Raw genomic sequence first — 19,609 nt, forward strand, 5'->3', positions numbered from 1 at the left:
TTTATGAGTCTGATTTTTGCAAACCAAAATAGTTCAAATATTTCAGAAAAGCATCTTAACTTTGACCTCCTTAAGGTTAATAGTTCATACCATAATATGGGATGCTTAGCAGTTTTTCTCTTAGAAAAAAAATTTCCTAGGGAAATACCTATCATGGTAATGATAATAACCTCCCTCCCTTTGTATTTTATGAACTGTATTTAACCCAGTTTAATCTTACAGTTCTATTTGGGATTTTTTTTTATAAGTGGGGGAGAAATTTATCACTGGGCAGTACCTCTTTTCACTTCTCATAGTTTTTGCTCGGTTTTAAATTCTAATGGACTCACTTCTTGGATCCATGGAAACTTCTGAATTTAGGACAGGTGCTTCCTATTCCCTCCTGGACCATCTGCGTATGAGGTGGGTTGGGGTCTGACTGGTCTTAGAAGTCCAGTTGGCTAGGACTGCGGTAACGTCACAAAGACCCCCTGTGACATGACAAATCCACCACCAATCCCGCTACCTGAACGGGGGGAGAGGCGCTGGGATGAGAGCATTGAAGCAGAATGTCGGATTTGTCTCACGGGCACGTGTAAACGGAACTGGTGGCGGGGATTTGTAACAACCACTCATTGGCCCGCGGCTCAAGTTCAGCAGCGACTTGTCACTTATCTTATTATCCCCCGCAACCTTACACTGTATTAAGCGCTATTGGTTTTGACAGCCAGCTCCTAACCGTGTTCGAGAAGCCTGATTTCAGCGTTCACAAAATAACACCTGTACACACACACATTCACGTGTGCGAACACGATAATATACATATTGCGTTTATTTATAAATATACCGATGTATATAAATATTGGCCTTATAACTATTGTACGTGTGTGTCTATCGATGGGTCTGTACCCCAACTACCTGCTGCGTTTCTGCAGCTGAAAGATGTACCAGTTATGCACGTACTTGGCCTCCGTGCCATATTATGTGTATATACTGCTGCATCTAGGTACTTGGGATACACGCACACTGCGGTGCGGCTGGGATTTACATACTTTGCACGGAGGAGGCGTGCACTCCTGGCGCCTCGGCATTGGTTTAAATGAGACCGGCACTCGGGTGGGTGCGGCTTCTCAGAGCACGCGGTCGCATTCGTGGCATTTTTGAGCCTCTGGCTGTGCCGTAGAGGGTGGTTCCTGGCTGGTGCTCGCGGCGGCGCGTGTCCGAGCTCCGAGTCCCGGGACGCGGAGGAGGCCGCGCGCCGCACGCGGGGAGCTGCAGCCCCAGCGTAGGGGCCGCACGCACATAGCCTGGGACCCGCGCGCAGCGGGGAGCGTGCGTACCACCCAGTAGGCTACGCAACACGTGTGTATGTGTGTCACACACGGTACATAGCACGCTGCATGTGCGTACGGTAACACACAACACGGCCTATCGAGTGTTTGTGTATAACACACACGTGTAGTGTATTCACTGTAACGTGCACAGAATGCCTAACCTGCATGGTATAGTATACACTGGAGTGTCCTGAGCATACCCTGTGTGTATACATACATCTAACACACGTAGTCTTCACATCAGACATAGCTTCGGTGTAAGGTGTAGAGCTAAGAGACTGCACATAGAATTTAGTTTATAGCTCATAAACACAGTACATAACCTATCGAACACATTGTGTATATGACACAGATTGCAGTCCTCGGTACGTGGTGTGGTGACCTACTGCAACAATGAATTACAGGAAGGAGATGATGTGCCGAACAGTCCCAGGACAATTCGATGATGCAGACTCCTCAGACAGGTAAGGAGAAAACAGGCTGCCAAGATTAGTTTTCAAATCATGTGAAAAGTTAGAACAGAGTTTGTTTTTCCCCTTACTGACCGCCTTCTTGTATTTTTAAGATAGTGTCGAAGAGTTGGGGCAGTGTTGGTGGTTTGGTGGGGAACAAGATTTTTTTTTTTTAATACAATGAGGAACAATTTGTTAATGATATTTCCTCCTCTGTTGTTTTGGCCCCTAAGACTTCTGCATGGGTACAGGGGGCCTCTTCGTAGAGCTCTGTGGAGGATCAGGGCCTGCATAGTCTTGCAAACATTACTTATGAGGTGTGGTGCTTACTGTTAGGAATAGTCTTGCTGACTTAAGTGGAACCACTCACTTGAACAATTATATGTGTATGTTTTGCAGGATTGGATGCTTGATGATTAAAAATACTTTTTCCCATCAGGTCCTACTTCTTCACAGCATGGCTATTGCTTCTTGGTCCTGCAATGACATTGTAATCCAATGTGTTTTACTCCAGATTCGTTTGCCAAGGGAATAATTTTGGTGTCAGGCAGTTACTATTGTAAATTACATCCAGGAGCAAATAGGGACAGAGGACTGTGAGGAAAGAGACATTTTGGATGATTATCAAAGGAAAGAAAAATCTATGAAACATGCAAAATGTGACTAGATTTAAAGGAATGCTGTCAGGTTAGAAATTGTATGTAAGACTATATATAAAGTCTATTTATTTTTTACGCTCTCTGCTTAGGCAATAAAAATAGATTGGTTTGTAGCAAATGTGTTTATCGGGAGTTTCCAGGCTGTTTCACTCTGTGATTCTCCTGAATTGTTTCAAAGCATGGAGGAGAATGTTTTTGTTTAAAAATAAAATTGTTTAAATAAAATCATGGAAATATTTCCATTATGTGTAAAATTTGTGAAAGGTTGATTTGAGTGTGGAAGTTTTTTTTCTTTTTGTTTTTTGTCTTTGTTTAACAAAACCTGTGTTCAGCACATTTGACATTCCACAGTCAACCTATAAAACTTATTGCCAGGGGATATTTGGAGGACAAAAGTATAACTGGTTCAAATAAGAAATTAGGTAAGTTCATGGAGGATAGGTCCATTAATGGCTGTTAACTAAGATAATTAGGAATGTAACCCCATGCTGTGGGTGTCCCTTAACCTCTCCATACCAGAAGCTGGGACTGAACTCAATACTTGTCCTGTTCTCTTCACTCTCTCTGAAGCATCTGACGCTGACTACTATTGGAAGATAGGATACTGGGCTAAATGGACCATTGTCCTGACTCAGTCTATGACTGTTCTTATGATCTGGCAGGATCCTCTTTCTAAATTGAATACTAGAGTTGTCAGCAAAGGATGGAGAAGTGCAGTGGGGAAGGGTTGATAAATTCTTAGGCTGAAATTCACCCCTCCCCATCCCATATTGGGTCCATGTGAGACATTTTGCCCTACTTGAACCCTACAAATCTACAGCTGTCGCATGTGAGAGCATAATGGATACACACAGAGGCCTCCTCACTTCTTTGCTTATCGTGTAAGAAGGCTCTGAATTTATGCTGATGCAGTGGCTCAAAACCCCAGTGTAGGAGGTACAGGTCTGTCGCAACTTACGCGCATTTAACATGCACGATTTCAGCCTTATGTTGTAGGGCCAGAGTCTGGGGGGTGTGGCCTCAAGATTTAAAGGTCCTGGGGCACCAGCTGTGGCTGGGAGTCCCAGGGCCTTTAAATCACCCAGGGGACTCCCAGCTGCAGAGGTGGCTGGTAGCCCCGGGGGTGAATTAAAGGGCCTGAGGCTCCAGCCACTGTGGAGCTCCGAGCCCTTTAAATGCCAGCCCCGGCCCGGCTGCCAAAGCTGCGGGTGGAATTTAAAGGGCTCCTTCGCGGCAGGAAACCCAGTGGAGCCCTTTAAATCCCACCTGCAGCTTTGGCAGCCAGGCCAGGGCCAGCACTTAAGGGGCTCCACCGGGCTCCCCGCCGCGGCAGGAAGCCCGGAGGATCCCTTTAAAATCCACCCACAGTTCCAGTGGCCGGGCCAGGGCGGCATTTAAAGGGCTCCTCCGGGCTCCCGCGGCAGGGAGCCCGGAGGAGCCCTTTAAATGCCTCCCTGGCATGACCGCTGAGCTGCGGGCGGGATTTAAAGGGCTTGGGGATGTAATTTTGAGTATACGCGGTTTTTGCTTTACGCGCTAACCGTGGAACGGAACCCCCGCATAAGATAAGACTTGCCTGTACTGAGGGGCAATGCTAGGTCATAGGCTAGAATAGCAACCTTGGAAGGGCTGTGGTGAATCTGTGGCTTTCCTGGATGTTGGAGGTAAAATCCATCTCCCAAATTATCCTTAAACTTCTTCCAAAAACCCATTTCCACAGATTTTGTGTCGGGGAGAAGTAAATTTCACCTCTATAGCCTATGGTCTCATTTTTCTATTGCATTTGCTGAAAAGATCTTCTGGACTGCATATGCTTATGATAAATTGATCTGGAATCTAGAATTGGTATGTTTCAGGCTTAGGTGATATTCAGTTTATTTTTGATGTGGGAGGGAACCTTACAAATATCTGAGGGTATGTTTACATTGCAATTAAAAACCCTGCAGCGCCAAGTGTCAGAGTGTGGGTCAGCTGACTTGAGCTTGCAAGGCTCATGCTGCGAGGTTAAAAATAGAAGAGTAGACATTTGGGTTCAGGCTGGAGCCCAGGCACCAGTGTGAGCCCAAATGTCTACACTGCAATTTTACAGCCCTGCACCCTGAGCCCAAGTCAGCTGGCCTGGGCCAGTTGCATCCATGCTGCTTGTTTTTTATTGCAGTGTAGACATACCCTGAGGCAACTAAGGAGAAATTAGAGGTACATGGGAAGAATATGAAGAGACCTGACACACCATAGGGACCAGGGTTAGGATGGATCATAAGCGCTCATAACAACTAAATGTTCATTTCTAGGTCATCAGTTTTAGTGCTGGATCTGGTGATCTCTCAGACCGGGGTATTTGTTGAGCTTTCTGCAGCTCAGCGGTAAGGTCCAATTTGGGAACATCTCAGCTAGAATCCTTGCCTAGCCTAGTTTGCTAGGACAGTGGAGTGTGTCTGCCTCTGAAGAGCGAACAGGATGGTCTTTTCTAGTGTAGGTGTTCAGTAGGAGTTGCAGAGTGCCAGATATCTGTGATTCACTGAACAGAGTAGTTGAACAAATTACAAAACAGCATTTAAGCAAAGGAAGAAGATACTTTAAAGTGCTATAGTAAAAGAGAGCCACCATGCAGAAGAGCTCTTCAGAGCAGGTGAAATAATAAAATATTGAGCAGAGAGGTACCCTTGCTATTTCATTCTTCTGGATGACTGTACTTTAATTTCACAATGATTCTGTACAGGGTTTATTTATTTATATATGGGGTTTATTTATATAGATTTTTTTTTAAAGTGAATTGACCCAGGGCACAGAAACAGTTAAAGAGGAAGAGGTAACAGTTAAACATCAGCCGTCATGTTTGTCTGAGGAAGTGGACACTGATGAAATTGAATATGATGACGATGATGAGGATGAAGAGTGGGACTGGGATGATTCAGTTGGAAGACTCACCAAGCGTCATACTGCAACTGGAGGCTGCAATCCACAGGTACGTTAAAGACACTTCCAGGAAACTTTTCAGAGTTTCTAATTGCAAACGGGACTAAAGTAGGGCACAGTGATATGTGAATGTGACCCCAACCATAAATTCAGGTTGGGACTTGTCACTGCACTCTCAGTTTAGGAGCATCCCCATGCCTCTTGTCTGTCCTCCTCTCACACACACCCACTGCATACCTCCTAACCAATGCAACCCTCTTCTCAGGCCCCGGTGGTTCTCCTTCCTCAACTCATAGACTCATAGACTGGAAGGGACCTCAAGAGGTCATCGAGTCCAGTCCCCTGCCCTCATGGCAGGACCAAATACTGTCTAGACCATCCCTAATAGACATTTATCTAACCTACTCTTAAATATCTCCAGAGATGGAGATTCCACAACTTCCCTAGGCAATTTATTCCAGTGTTTAACTACCCTGACAGTTAGGAACTTTTTCCTAATGTCCAACCTAAATCTCCCTTGCTGCAGTTGAAGCCCATTGCTTCTTGTTCTATCGTTGGAGGCTAAGGTGAACAAGTTTTCTCCCTCCTCCTGATGACACCCTTTTAGATACCTGAAAACTGCTATCATGTCCCCTCTCAGTCTTCTCTTTTCCAAACTAAACAAACCCAATTCCTTCAGCCTTCCTTCATAGGTCATGTTCTCAAGACCTTTAATCATTCTTGCTGCTCTTCTCTGGACCCTCTCCGGTTTCTCCACATCTTTCTTGAAATGCAGTGCCCAGAACTGGACACAATACTCCAGTTGAGGCCTAACCAGCGCAGAGTAAAGCAGAAGAATGACTTCTCGTGTCTTGTTTACAACACACCTGTTAATGCATCCCAGAATCACATTTGCTTTTTTTGCAACAGTATCACACTGTTGACTCATATTAAGCTTGTGGTCCACTATGACCCCTAGATCTCTTTCTGCCATACTCCTTCCTAGACAGTCTCCTCCCATTCTGTATGTGTGAAACTGATTGTTCCTTCCTAAGTGGAGCACTTTGCATTTATCTTTATTGAACTTCATCCTGTTTACCTCAGACCATTTCTCCAATTTGTCCAGATCGTTTTGAATTTTGACCCTGTCCTCCAAAGCAGTTGCAATCCCTCCCAGTTTGGTATCGTCCACAAACTTAATAAGCGTACTTTCTATGCCAACATCTAAATCGTTGATGAAGATATTGAACAGAGCCGGTCCCAAAACAGACCCCTGTGGAACCCCACTTGTTATACCTTTCCAGCAGGATTGGGAGCCATTAATAACTACTCTCTGAGTACGGTTATCCAGCCAGTTACGTACCCACCTTATAGTAGCCCCCTAAATTGTGCTTTCCTAGTTTATCTATAAGAATATCATGTGAGACCGTATCAAATGCCTTACTAAAGTCTAGGTATATCACATCCACCGCAAACTCTTATTGCTTGGTTTCGCCTGTGGCTGCAACTCTGTTCCATTCCTTTGGGGTCTCAACCTATCTCCCCACCCTGATATCACTGTGATGTCCTCCTTTTCAATATCCTCCTTCTGTATTCCTGGGTTTCTATCCTTTCCTTCTCACCAGTTCATGAGACGACATGCTTGATGTGACTGGAGAGTGTGAGGGCAAGCATACACTTTGTATCATTAGTAAAGGACGCAAGTAAACCTATGGAAAACACCAAAGGTGAATGGATTTAGAAGGGATGCTATCAGGTTAGAAATCTTGTCTGAATTACTAGCTTAAATAATTAACCCACAGAATTTGAAAACTAATTTACTTTTCACTATGCTTTCAGCTTGGGCAGCGGAAGGAGAACATTTCTCCTTTTCTCTTTGACATAGGGACATCAGAGTATCTCTGGGAAACTGAAGGGGAGCAGTTACAGAATGTTGTGGCTAGCACAAAACATATTTTGTGGGCTACCTGTTTCTGCCTTATGGGCTTCGGAAGGAGACCTGGGGAGGAGGGAATTATGTGTGGTGTGTGCTATTTAGGGGTTTATGATGGGGATCTGGCTGGGGCAGACATTGATTGGGTCTGGAGAAGAGTGCCTGTGGGAACTGATGCCTCTTTGGCAAGCCATGCACACCCTTTCTTCTCTCTTTTTGCTCTGACTCTTTCCCCTCTCAGTTTTTCTCCCCATCTCTCTCTTGGTGTTTTTTCTCCTTGTTTTCCCCACCACTGGTATTCTTGTTCCTTCTTGGGAGCTAAAATTCACTAGTTGACTGACAGTCAATCCCCTGGTTAACAAGCACCTTCTCCTCGAGCTCTTAGCTAATAGCATTTTGAACCCACACATGTTTTTTGTTTTTTCTTAACTGAAATCATTTCCAGTTCTAAGCTATGTCCGTACGCTGACAAATTCTGATTTTCTAAATGTAGATAAGCTTGTACAGGTGTTTAGAGACATGAGCAGATCAAACTAGATAAATTGATTCCCCCCCTCCCCCAAGGTACTGTGTGTATTTAGAACTACTACTTAGGGAAGGCAAATTATGTAACAAATCCTTTGTTTCAGGCAAATAGACAGACCCCTAGTTGCAATTCAGCAAAAATGTCCACTCCTACAGACAAGGCCCTGAGAAAATTTGAGCATAAAATTAATCTAGGTAAGTATAATCCTGTCGTCATCTTTTATGATAATAGGTACACCTTAGTGACATTCAGTGACTCATTCTAATTACAGTGAGGGCGTCGCTACACTGGAGAGTTGCAGCGCTGGTGGTGGGTTTACAACACTGCAACTTAGTAACTGTCCACACCTGCAAGGCACATTCAGCGCTGCATCTCCCTGGCTGCAGCGCTGGCTGTGCACCTGGTCTGCTTGGGGTGTAATGATTGCAGCGCTGGTGATGCAGCGCTGGGGTTTGTTATAGAAGTGGATGGGTAGGGTTCTGTGGCCTGCTTTGTGCAGGGGGTCGGACTAGATGATCACATTGGTCCCTTCTGACCCTAGAATCTATGAATCTAAGTGTGGCCACCAAAAGCGCTGTTATTGGCCTCCAGGGTATTAGGAGGTATCCCAGAATGCCTGCTCACAACAAACTGGAAGAATGGCTGAACTCCGAGCTCCCCCAAGCTGCTTTTCTAAAAAACAAAAACAGCTCCTGTTTGCTTGATCGAGCGGAGACAGGCAGGGGAAGGTTCACAGCTGTTTGCTTGAAGAGAGAAGTCACGCGGCAGAGGGGGAGGGGAGAGTCCGTGTTGAGCAGCTGCTTATGTGGTCTGAAGGCTATTTAGGAGTGCATAATTTGCATTTAGTGGATAAGAGAGGGGTGGGGGAAGGGCTCGAAACTTTTAAATTGATTGCAGGTTGGCGCTGTGTATCTTCCAGTCCTTAGAACTTGCAAGGCAGGGAGCTGAGAACAGTGTCACCTCCAAAAATCCACTCTCTCTGTCTCCCCCACGCTCCCTGTCACACTCCACCCCACTCCCCTCTTTTGAAAAGCATGTTGCAGCCACTTGAACGCTGGGATAGCCGCCCACAATGCACCACTCCCAACAGCGCTGCAAATGTGGCCACACTGCAGCGCTGGTAGCTGTCAGTATGGCCACACTGCAGCGCTTTCCCCACACAGCTGTACGAAGACAGCTGTAACTCCCAGCGCTGTACAACTGTAAGTGTAGCCATACCCTGAGTGAGAGCTTTTAAGCATTATAACTAGCCAGCTGTTACCGAACAGTTAAAAGAGTTAATATTGGATGTCACCTTCAGACATCATGTTTGTCTTTAGATACCATTCCTGGAGTCTCCTCCTCCCCGAGAGAGCTGTCAGTCTCTCTTCCCTCTGCCTCCTTCTGATTATACAAAATAACTCTTCTGTAATTTCACCCCAGAAACAGTCTGATTAGCTGGGATGGAGGGACCCAGCTGTCCATCAGACCATCATCTGATCACTCTCACAGCTGCAGCACTTCAGCTTTTTTGGTTTTACAATATTCTGTCTAGTCAGTATGCGGTGAAGTTGCTGTGTGACATACAATATCTTATGATATCAAATTTATACTAGGATACAGTGATTTTGTCTAGTATCTTTCATACCAAAAGATTTCCAAAATGATGAGATAAGTGAGTAGGGCAGTGATTTATAGACATAAACAGCAGCAGTATACTTGGCATTAAGTCACATGCTACCGTAAACATCAGAATTAGCGATATTGAGGGGATATTGGCTTGGACACTGAGGGCTATTGCTTACTCTATTGGAAAATGGCATGGGATTTTTTAAGTTCCGTGAGAGAAGGGCAGATAGACTTCTGTTTAACATTCCATCTGAAGGAAAGCATCTCTAGGCACTGTCTCATCTCCAGGGCAGTAGCCCAGTTGCTCCTCCATAATCCTGGAGTGGGTCTCAGACCCATAGAGGAGAATGCTAAGTTAACACATGTCTCTAGTACATATGTTTTGAAAACCTGATCATCTTGTTACAAATATTTCTTTATGTGCCTTGAATGTGTGTGATGTGTGATATGTCTATGTCTATTGGCAGCAAAAGTGTAGCTGCAGTTTTGTTTGTGGAAAACCTCTTTGATCTTCACTTCTTTTTTTTTTTTATGTATTTTTCAGATAGGTTAAATCTTGCTGACTCTGTTATAAACAAAGTCACAGAAAAGTCTAGGCAAAAGGAATCAGATATGTAAGTACTTTGGATGGCTGTATTTCTGTTGATTTACTGAAAACTCTTATACCCTCAAATTGTTTTCTACTATGAGCTGCAACTTGATCTGTGATGCTGAATAAACTAGAAATTTAGAGAATGTAAATGTTCTGTATGCTGTTTGTATTTTGGATAGGGTTGTCAAAGGATTAAAAAAATTAATCACGATTAATTGTGCAATTAATCAAACTGTTAAACAATAGAATACCATTTATTTAAATATTTTTGGGTGTTTTCTACATTTTAAAATATATTGATTTCAATTTTAACACAGAATACAAAGTGTACAGTGCTCACTTTATACTTATTTTTGATTACAAGTATTTGCACTGTAAAAAAGTCAAAAGAAATAGTATTTTTAAATTCATCTAATACAAGTACTGTAGTACAATCTCTTTATCATTAAAATTGAACTTACAAATATAGAATTATGTATAAAAAAACTGCATTAAAAAATAAAATAAGTAAAATTTTAGAGCCTGCACGTCCACTTGGTCCTACTTCTTGTTCAGCCAATCATTCAGACAGACAAATTTGTTTACGTTTGCTGGAGATAATGCTGCCCGCTTGTTTACAATGTCACCTGAAAGTGAGAACAGGCTTCTCGTGGCACTGTTGTAGCTGGCATCGCAAGATATTTACGTGCCAGATGCGCTAAAGATTCATATGTCCCTTCATGCTTCAATTCCAGGGGACATACGTCCATTCTGATGACGGGTTTTGTTCGATAACAATCCAAATCATTGTGGACCAACGCATGTTCATTTTCATCATCTGAGTAACATGCCACCAGCAGGAAGTTGATTTTCTTTTTTGGTGATTCGGGTTCTGTAGTTTCCGCATTGCAGTGTTGTTCTTTTAAGATGTCTGAAAGAATGCTCTACACCTCCTCCCTCTCAGATTTTGGAAGGCACATCAGATTCTTAAACCTTGGGTTGAGTGCTGCAGCTATCTTTAGAATTCTCACATTGGTATCTTCTTTGCGTTTTGTCAAATCTGTAGTGAAAATGTTCTTACAATGAACAACATGTGCTGGGTCATCATTTGAGACTTCTATAGTATGAAATATATGGCAGAATGTAGGTAAAACAGAGCAGGGGACATACAATTCTCCCCCAAGGAGTTCAGTCACAAATTTAACTGATGCTTTTTTTTTTTTAATGAGCGTCATCAGCACATAAGCATGTTCTTTGGAATGGTGGCCGAAGCAGGAAGGGGGATATAAATGTTTAGCATATCTTGCATGTAAATACCTTGCAATGCCACCTAAAAAAGTGCCATGCAAATGCCTGTTCTCACTTTCTGGTTACACTGTAAATAAGAAGGGGGCAGCATTATCTCCTGTAAATGTAAACAAACTTGTTTGTCTTAGCGATTGGCTGAACAAGAAGTAGGACTGAGTGGACTTGTAGGCGCTGAAGTTCTACACTGTTTTGTTTTTAATGCAGTTGTGTAACAAAAAAAACCCTACATTTTTAAGTTGCACTTTCACAACAAAGAGATTGCATTATAGTACTTGTATGAGGTGAATTGAAAAATACTATTTCTTTTGTTTATAATTTTTACAGTGCAAATTTTGGAATTAAATTTTTTTCCTATAAAATGGGATGATTTGCTGAGCCAGTCACTAAAGTCATTGCCAGATCTTGATCCTGCTTTCTTTGAAGTCAGTGGCAAATCTAATTCATTTCAGTGGCTGTGGGATTAGTCAATAAGGCAGAAAATGCTGGTGGTACTTTGCCAGCAAAAGAATCCCATTTTAATGTAATGATGCAGTCATAACATTTCTTCCCAGATCTGGACTTTAGCATCCAAAATATGGGTGTTAGCATGAAAACCTCCAAGCTTAGTTACCAGCTTGGACCTGGTATTGCTGCCACCAGCTAAGAATTATGCAGTGCCTAGCTTACTGTGGTCTCCCCAAAACCTTCCCTGGGGGACCCCCAGACTCAGATGCCTTGAGTCTTACAACAAAGGGAAATACCCCCCTCCCCTTGTTTCCTTGTTACTTCCTCCCAGGCTCCCCTCCCTGGACGACCCTAGGAGATTCCCTGCTTCCAGTCCTGGAAACACAAGTACCGAGAGATCTAATCTCTCCCCCTCACCGAGAGTGTATGCAAAGTCAGGCTTAGTAAATCTAACACAAAGAGATTTTCCCCTTGACTTTTTCCTTCCACCAATTCCCTGGTGAGCTGCAGACTCAATTCCCTGGAGCCCCACTAAAGAAAAACTCCAACAGGTCTTAAAAAGAAAGCTTTATATAAAAAAAGAAAGAAAAAGACATTAAAAATAGTCTCTGTAATAAGATGACAATATACAGGGTCAATTGCTTAAAGGAAAAAGAATGAATAAACAGCCTTATCCAAAAAGAATACAATTTAACACATTCCAGCAACTACACACATGTAAATACAAAAGAAAACAATATAAACCTATTATCTTACTATCCTTGTACTTACAACTTGGAAACAGAAGATTAGAAAGGCAGGAGATAGAAAAATCACTCTCAGAGCCAAGAGGGCACAGACATAAGACAAAGAACAACGAACTCACCCCCAAAACTTCCCTCCACCCAGATTTGAAAAAGTCTTGTTTCCTGATTGGTCCTCTGGTCAGGTGTTTGGTTCCCTGTGTTAACCCTTTACAGGTAAAAGAACATTAACCCTTAGCTATCTGTTTATGACCTCTTTTCTCTCCTTTCCTTGCCTAATTTTCTTCTTGAGCAATCATTCTGGAAAAATCTGTTGTCTGAGCTATGGGTATTTCTCTTGAGTAGATCATGTCATGCTGTTATATTTTAATTTCCACTAGGTATCGAGTCAAAGATAAATCTGACAGAGCAACAGTGGAACAGGTAAGTCTTATATGTAGCGAACTGTTTGTTAAAAGGCTTCTTTTCATTTGAATCAATAACCAGAGGTAAAATCCTAGCTTCGTTGGCGTTGATGGCAAAACACTTATTGACTTCAGTGGAATCAGGGTTTCACCCCAGCTTTTTCTTGTCTTTCTGAACAAGACTGCTTTATAAAAATTGTGTCTGCTTTCACAGCTGGTTTGGAGAATATTGTGGTGCTTAGTATTATGATTTGCTGTTGTATTCAACTGGGATTTTGTTGATAAGCATAGAATTTCATCTTAGCTTTACTCAAAAGTGGAATTTTCCATGGAAAAGATGAAATGGTCTCTTTTTTTTTTTTTCTTTTTTTTCAATCCACACATTTTTGCTTCTAAACCTAGTATGATACATAAAAGGCCTGTATACCACAAAGACCACCGTCTGCTGTTGTGAATGCCTGGCACATTTTAGGGTAGCTGTGTTCTAATGCACTTTTTTCTTGGTACTGTGGATGGGAAATCACTCCTCTATTAGCATTAGCCTAAGGATGCATTATAAACCACGGATTAGGAGTTGCATACAAGTCACAAACACATTTTCTCCTAATATTGTAAAGATAATTCCAAAATTATAGAAGAAACAGAGTACTATCCAGATAGAATTTTGAATGGCTTAGTCCACTAAGATGCTGTGGTTCTGTGGGTTCTTCAATTCATGATGGATTAGTTTAATAATATTTTCAGTAAACTGGATAAAGTGATTTTGCGTATTTATTTTTTTTCCAATTTCCCATGAGGTATTAGATCCAAGAACACGAATGATCCTGTTCAAGATGCTAACTAGAGGTGTCATATCAGAGATAAATGGCTGCATCAGCACAGGAAAAGAAGTGAGTTTCATTCCAACTGGCATGCTACAGTCTTCTTTGCAAACTGAAAGGAAGTTGACTGTGCTGAAAGGGAAATAGTAAAATACTTATCTCCTGCATTAAATTAATTTTCTTGTGTTTATCAAGAAGTTAATTTATTTACTGTAAAGTGAGACATCTGTTACTTTGAATTTTATCACATATCAGTAATGAAGCTACCGAACTCTGTTTAATAATCAAAATATGGAGCGCTATTTAAATTCCACTTAGACCATAAGTGGTCATGAGGACTTGAGTGGTACATAAGCCTCGTGCTGGCACTCAGCACAGAGGCTAGTTTCATTCTTACAGCCAAAGGCTGGTCTCGTTGAAGTAACAGGCAAAATACCATTGACTTCAGTGGAACCAGTATTTGGCTCTGAAGATCTGACCCTGCAGATCCCTGCTTATCATATGTGTAGTCCTCACTCATGCAGGTAGTTCCGTTGAAGTCAGTGTGACCACTCTCAGGAGTGCAGAGTGTCAGTAAGAGTTGAGGGTGCTTGGCACCTCTTTGGATCAGGCTCCTCTCTAGTTATCTCTAATGGACATCCCAGCCATTATTGTGAAGTTCTACTGCACGTACGCATTTTAGAGCTTTATATATATGCTAACATCTTTGTATAGTTTTAGATCCCAATCCTGCAAGCTATTCCTTGTGGTTGGATCCCTAGGCCCATGCAAAATCCTGTTGACTTCAGTTGGGGCACCCTTGTTGAGCCCAGGGGTCTCTAGGATTGAGGCCTGTAACAGCATTGCCACCACCTTATATCTTGGGGTGTCCTTGCAGCACTCTTGCCTCAGTTTCCCTCTTCTGAGGGCTCCTTAAAAAATTCCACACAGTCCAAGATACTCAAAAACAAGGTTCCCCTTCCTCATACAGTTTCCAATAGTTTCTCTCTTTCTCCCCCTCTTCCCCTCGATTACACTCATTTAGTTCTATCTGGACTGGCAATAAAGTCTGTCAAAACAAATGCAACTCAGAACAGAACCATCTTAACAGTCCTTTCTCCAGGGCATTTCTGCTGGAGTGCAGTTTTCCCACCTTTCTCCAGGGCTTGGAGGCCAGGACATATTCCAGGAAGCATGCAAACAGCCTTCCCCTGCTGTCTCAGGGTCTCCAGCAGGAGCCTTCTTGCTTTTCGCAACTGTGCAGGCTCAGATCTCTGCCTTATCCAAAGTCTCTCCCCTATCTACACCAGAGGCCTGATTGTGTCACCCCTCTGAAGGAGAGTTGGCTGTGTCACAGGTGGGATTCAGACCCATTTCTCTTTAAAGGCGCAGCCACCCTGTGACAGAGCCCAAGATTTAATTTCTCTCCTAAAAAGTGGTGTTCTTGACAGTATTTGATACATGAGCAAACTTCTCAATACTTAAAGTATTCCCAGGACATTAATATTGTTTCTCTTACATTCTCACTTATAGGCTAATGTCTATCATGCCAGTACAATGAATGGAGAGAACAGAGCAATAAAGATTTATAAAACCTCTATTTTGATGTTTAAAGATCGGGATAAGTATGTGAGTGGGGAATTTAGGTGAGTTGGAGTTCTTTTCTTTAATGACAGCAAACCTCTCCAGGGCTAACTGTGTGTTTACCTACAGATTGTTCTTAATTTTTGTCACAGATATTGTATAACTGTTTGTCGCTGTGGTGTGCTTGTTTTTAAGATTTCGTCATGGATATTGTAAAGGAAACCCGAGGAAAATGGTGAAGACATGGGCAGAAAAAGAGATGAGGAACTTAATAAGGTGATTTTTATGTTTAACTTTGGTGCAGATGTGACTTGTGCATTCCATTGCTGGTGGGAATGAGGGTAAGTGTGAGCTGGCTGCTGCTCAATGTCCCCTGTGTGGTATCTGTGTGGAAAATTGGTGTGATGAGATATCACGGCCTTCAAGGCTGTCATCAATTCCCCACCTGCTTATCTGGAAGCGCCGTTCATTCATTTAATAAGGGACATTGAAAAGATTTCCCCAATATTCTAAGTGGCTTGGCAAGATTCCCAGCCTGATGCGTCTAAGGTGTTTCTTCTGCATTAACAGTACTTGGGCAGAGTGCTGCACCCACACACAGCCTCAGTGATCTGAGTGGGCTCCACACAAACATAGCTGTCCTCCCATCCACTGTCAAAGCAGGATCAGGGCCTACATCGCACTAGCTGTTGTCTCTGTTTCTAAAACATTACTTTACTTTTTCTATGTTAGGCTAAATATTTCCATTAACATTTAAGTTCCCCATCTTAATGTGCATGGATTGTACAATGGGCCAAATCCTGCAATCCTTATTCAGACAAAATTCCCAATGGAATCAGACAGTCAGGATCTGGCACGTGACATTAAGCTTTGAAATCCACCGTGTCTTTCTGTCATGCTGCGAATAGCTCATTCATACTGTAGCCATGTTAGACTTTTAGGAAACTCAGTTTAGGGCTTTTCAACTAACAAACTTGTTTTTAACACACAGCTCTCTTGTGATGTTTTTAAGTGTCAGGGAGGCAGTGACATCACTACAGAGCTCACTGTGTCACCTCATTCCCTCACAAATAAGGTGAACAGGAGAGGTGGCAGAACCACGTTTTATGGCATTTCACACAAGAGCCCTCAGGGCAGAGGAGCAATTGTTCATCACTGCAGTCTGGTCCTCTAGCAGAAGAAAGAGCAGAGATGCTTCAGGGTGACTCAGTCTATCCTTGCCAAGGTCTGCAGAAGTGTGAAACCCTCATAGTCACTGGGATCAGAGGCAGCTGATGCATTTAAGGGTTTGATCCAAAGCCTGTGAAGGTGAATGGAAAGACTCCTGTTGGTTTTAATGGATTTTGGGTCAGGCCTCAAAAGAATCAGCATGGATGTGATTGTTGTTCATCACCATGTTGACATCAATGAAGACCAGCGTTGGTCCCATAAACGGAGCAGAAACCAGACTGCCTGTGAGCCAGGGAATCTGAGTGTTGCCAAGGCTGTTTGGTTAAAACCTTCCCCAGAATAGTAGAGTGAGAAGCAAAGTGATCATAGGAGATATTGTCAGGTCAAGAGTGATTCTCCAGCAAGGATCAAACAATTACTCTTTTGAGTGATTTTGGCACCCTGCCCTCCCCGGGGAGGCATCAGTCACCTCTTCCTTTTACAGACCCAGTGTCTTCCTGCTAGATTTAATGTGGGATTTTCAAAAGTGTCTAGGTGAGTTAGGAGCACAAGTCTCATTCACTTTCAATAGGCCTTGTTCTCCTAACTCACACATTTTTGAAAAACCGTAGCAAGGAGGGATATGGATCTAAATCTCCAGCATTTCCACACCTACACAGAGTGAAACCTGCTGAAACTCAAGGAGAGACGATGTGGCCTCCTTCCACTAGGATCAGTGGTTTGTGTGTGTGTAGTGGGGTCTCAGGGAGGAGGGAATCAGGCAAGCTAGAGAGCTAGTCAATAAACCGATGCCAACAGGGGGTGGATCATTTGATGGTAGCTGTTCTGTTGAGCTCCTGCTTGTCCCAGATGCCCTGCAGGCTCAAAAGGTGAGTTCTGATTTTAATCTGCCTCGGATCCTGTCCTCGGTTATGGAGGAACAAGATGTTTTGGAACCTGATGTCCCATATAATCCCCCATTACCCATAGTAAGAAGAAGAATACTTGTGGCACCTTAGAGACTAACAAATTTATTTCAGCATGAGCTTTCTCAAGTCTCTAAGGTGCCACAAGTACTCTTGTTCTTTTTGCAGATACAGACTAACACGGCTGCTACTCTGAAACCTGTCATTACCCATAGTGTCACTCACAAAGCTGCGATAGAGGGTGAGAGTCTTCAGTGCTGTCTGTTTCAGGAGCGAAACAGGAGATAATCCCAGCCACTGCACCAAGATATCTCCCAGGACTGGGGAGCAACCCACAGGAGACAGCCCTCTAACACACACACAAGGGACCTTTATTATCCCCTCTCTCAACCTGTGACAGCCATGACAGGGAATAATCATAAGGCTCTGCCTGCATGCTGATCCTTTTTTCTCTAAAAGTCCTCTCTTCCTCCTTGGCATGATTCCATGGCATAGTCTCTTAGGTCCTCCTTCCTTGCACTGCTTGATGTATTCCCTTGGGGTCCTTCCTCCTCTTCCTGCCCAAGCCCCAGCTCTGGGATTCCATTCTATGTGTTCTCAGCTGGATACAGTCTTCCTCATTCGTTGCCCTCTCAAACAGCTGCTGTGTCCCAGATCCTGGGTGAGGGAACGGATCCCCTTATGTCCCAAAACCAGCATTGAAAATGATGTCAGAATATGGTCAGTTTCCCCATGTAGATGGGAGCCAGAAGTGCAAAGTGCAAAGTATTATTTATTCCCTGTTAAAACACTGTGACCTGTGCTGACCTGACCCCATCATGCTCCATGATAGAACACTGACTGATGGGCACACAGCTTTCCACTAATGGGCCGTGTCGGTCCCCACTGCACAGACCGTCCTAACATCCTGTCCCTTCCATCAGGGAAGAGAGTGGAGCTGCAGAGGACACCTGGGACAGGGGAGACTGTTGCCTTTGCAGAGTATCAGTTACCTAGGCACCACCTCAAGGAATCTCTTTTTATTTCATCTTTTTGTGGGGAGAAAAATCACAGCAATGTCAACAACTCGTGACCAATTGTTGCTAATGGAGGCATCTATCTGGGGAGGGCAGGGTGGGATAAGGATGAAACACTTGGTCAGCAACAGAGAGACAGACTGGCTGATGCAGCTGGATAGTTGGGTGTATGGGGCAACTTAGTTTCACAAAATATATATAACTAAAGGTATATAGTGTGCAGCAGTGTGATTTCTAAAGCACACCACTGTGTTGCACACTAATTGGTCCATATAGAACCTGCTGGTGCACACTAAAAGTTCTCTAGTGTGCTTTAATGTAGCTGTGTTTAAAGTGTGCTATGGAACTTTAAGTCTATACGGGCCAATTTGTGTGCAATATGATCGTGCGCTTCAGAAATCACAGCCCCATAGCATGCATTACCAGTGTGGACAACACTGGACATTTGTGGCATACCTTCTCACATTCCAGGTGGTTAATGCAGGACTCAGCGCCACTCAGTTTGGGGGCCCGGGCCCTCTCAAACAGTGGGCCAAGGCAAACTGCCCTTCAACCTGGACAAGGGGCTTAGTGGGTCAAAGCGCGACAATCCCACAAAACCCAGGACTGTTAGGACGTCTGATTTAGAGTCTTATGATTAAGACATCAGACTGGGACTCAGGAGGTGTGGGTTCACTTTTCAGGTTTGCCATAGACTTCCTGTCCAACCTTAGACCTTCTCTCTGTGTGTCCATTTCCCATCTGTAAAATGGGGATAATGATACTTCCCTTTGTATATTTAGAATGTAAGCTCTTTGGGACAGGGACTGTCAGTTACTCTGTACAGCACCTACAACTAGGGTGACCAGACAGCAAGTGTGAAAAATCAGGACAGGTTGGGGGATAATAGGAGCCTATATTTGAAAAAGATCCAAAAATCAGGACTGTCCCTATAAAATCAGGACATCTGGTCACCTTGCCTACAACAGAGGGGGTTCCAAACTTAATTGGTGCCCCTTGGCACTACTCTAATACAAATTATAAGTACTATGGATTGCATTTGTTTTTAATAGGTAGTTATGGGTTTTTTGTTGTAATGTTACAGGTTGAATACAGCACAAATACCTTGTCCAGAGCCAATTATGCTAAGAAGTCATGTACTTGTCATGAGTTTTATTGGTAAAAATGACATGTAAGTATCTTGAGAAAATCAATGAGAACTTCTTTATTGATAGGTTTGAACAAAGGTGAATTTAAAAAAAGTCTGTTGAATTTGCGTAGTTTATGGCATAGGCTGGT

The 19,609-nt window shown here is 43.2% G+C and overlaps 1 protein-coding gene across 9 annotated transcripts in view; it reads left to right on the forward strand.

Moving 5' to 3' along the window:
• The first annotated feature begins 1,190 nt into the window (after window positions 1-1,190).
• RIOK1 (RIO kinase 1) overlaps window positions 1,191-19,609 on the forward strand; it is a 32,234-nt gene continuing 13,815 nt past the window's right edge. The window contains exons 1-10 of one of the 9 annotated variants that reach the window (XM_030552356.1): window positions 1,191-1,381; window positions 1,666-1,777; window positions 5,194-5,389; window positions 7,882-7,972; window positions 9,931-10,000; window positions 12,833-12,875; window positions 13,654-13,746; window positions 15,190-15,302; window positions 15,436-15,516; window positions 19,416-19,502. In XM_030552356.1, coding sequence (XP_030408216.1) covers window positions 1,707-1,777; window positions 5,194-5,389; window positions 7,882-7,972; window positions 9,931-10,000; window positions 12,833-12,875; window positions 13,654-13,746; window positions 15,190-15,302; window positions 15,436-15,516; window positions 19,416-19,502 — 845 coding nt within the window. In that variant the 5' untranslated portion in view covers window positions 1,191-1,381; window positions 1,666-1,706. Of the gene's footprint in view, window positions 1,778-5,193; window positions 5,390-7,881; window positions 7,973-9,930; window positions 10,001-12,832; window positions 12,876-13,653; window positions 13,747-15,189; window positions 15,303-15,435; window positions 15,517-19,415; window positions 19,503-19,609 lie in introns of all 9 variants that reach the window. The other 8 variants (XM_030552357.1, XM_030552359.1, XM_030552361.1 and 5 more) reach the window with 8 other exon arrangements.

This window comes from Gopherus evgoodei, chromosome 2, assembly GCF_007399415.2.
Source record: "Gopherus evgoodei ecotype Sinaloan lineage chromosome 2, rGopEvg1_v1.p, whole genome shotgun sequence".
NCBI classification, from domain to species: Eukaryota; Metazoa; Chordata; order Testudines; family Testudinidae; genus Gopherus; species Gopherus evgoodei.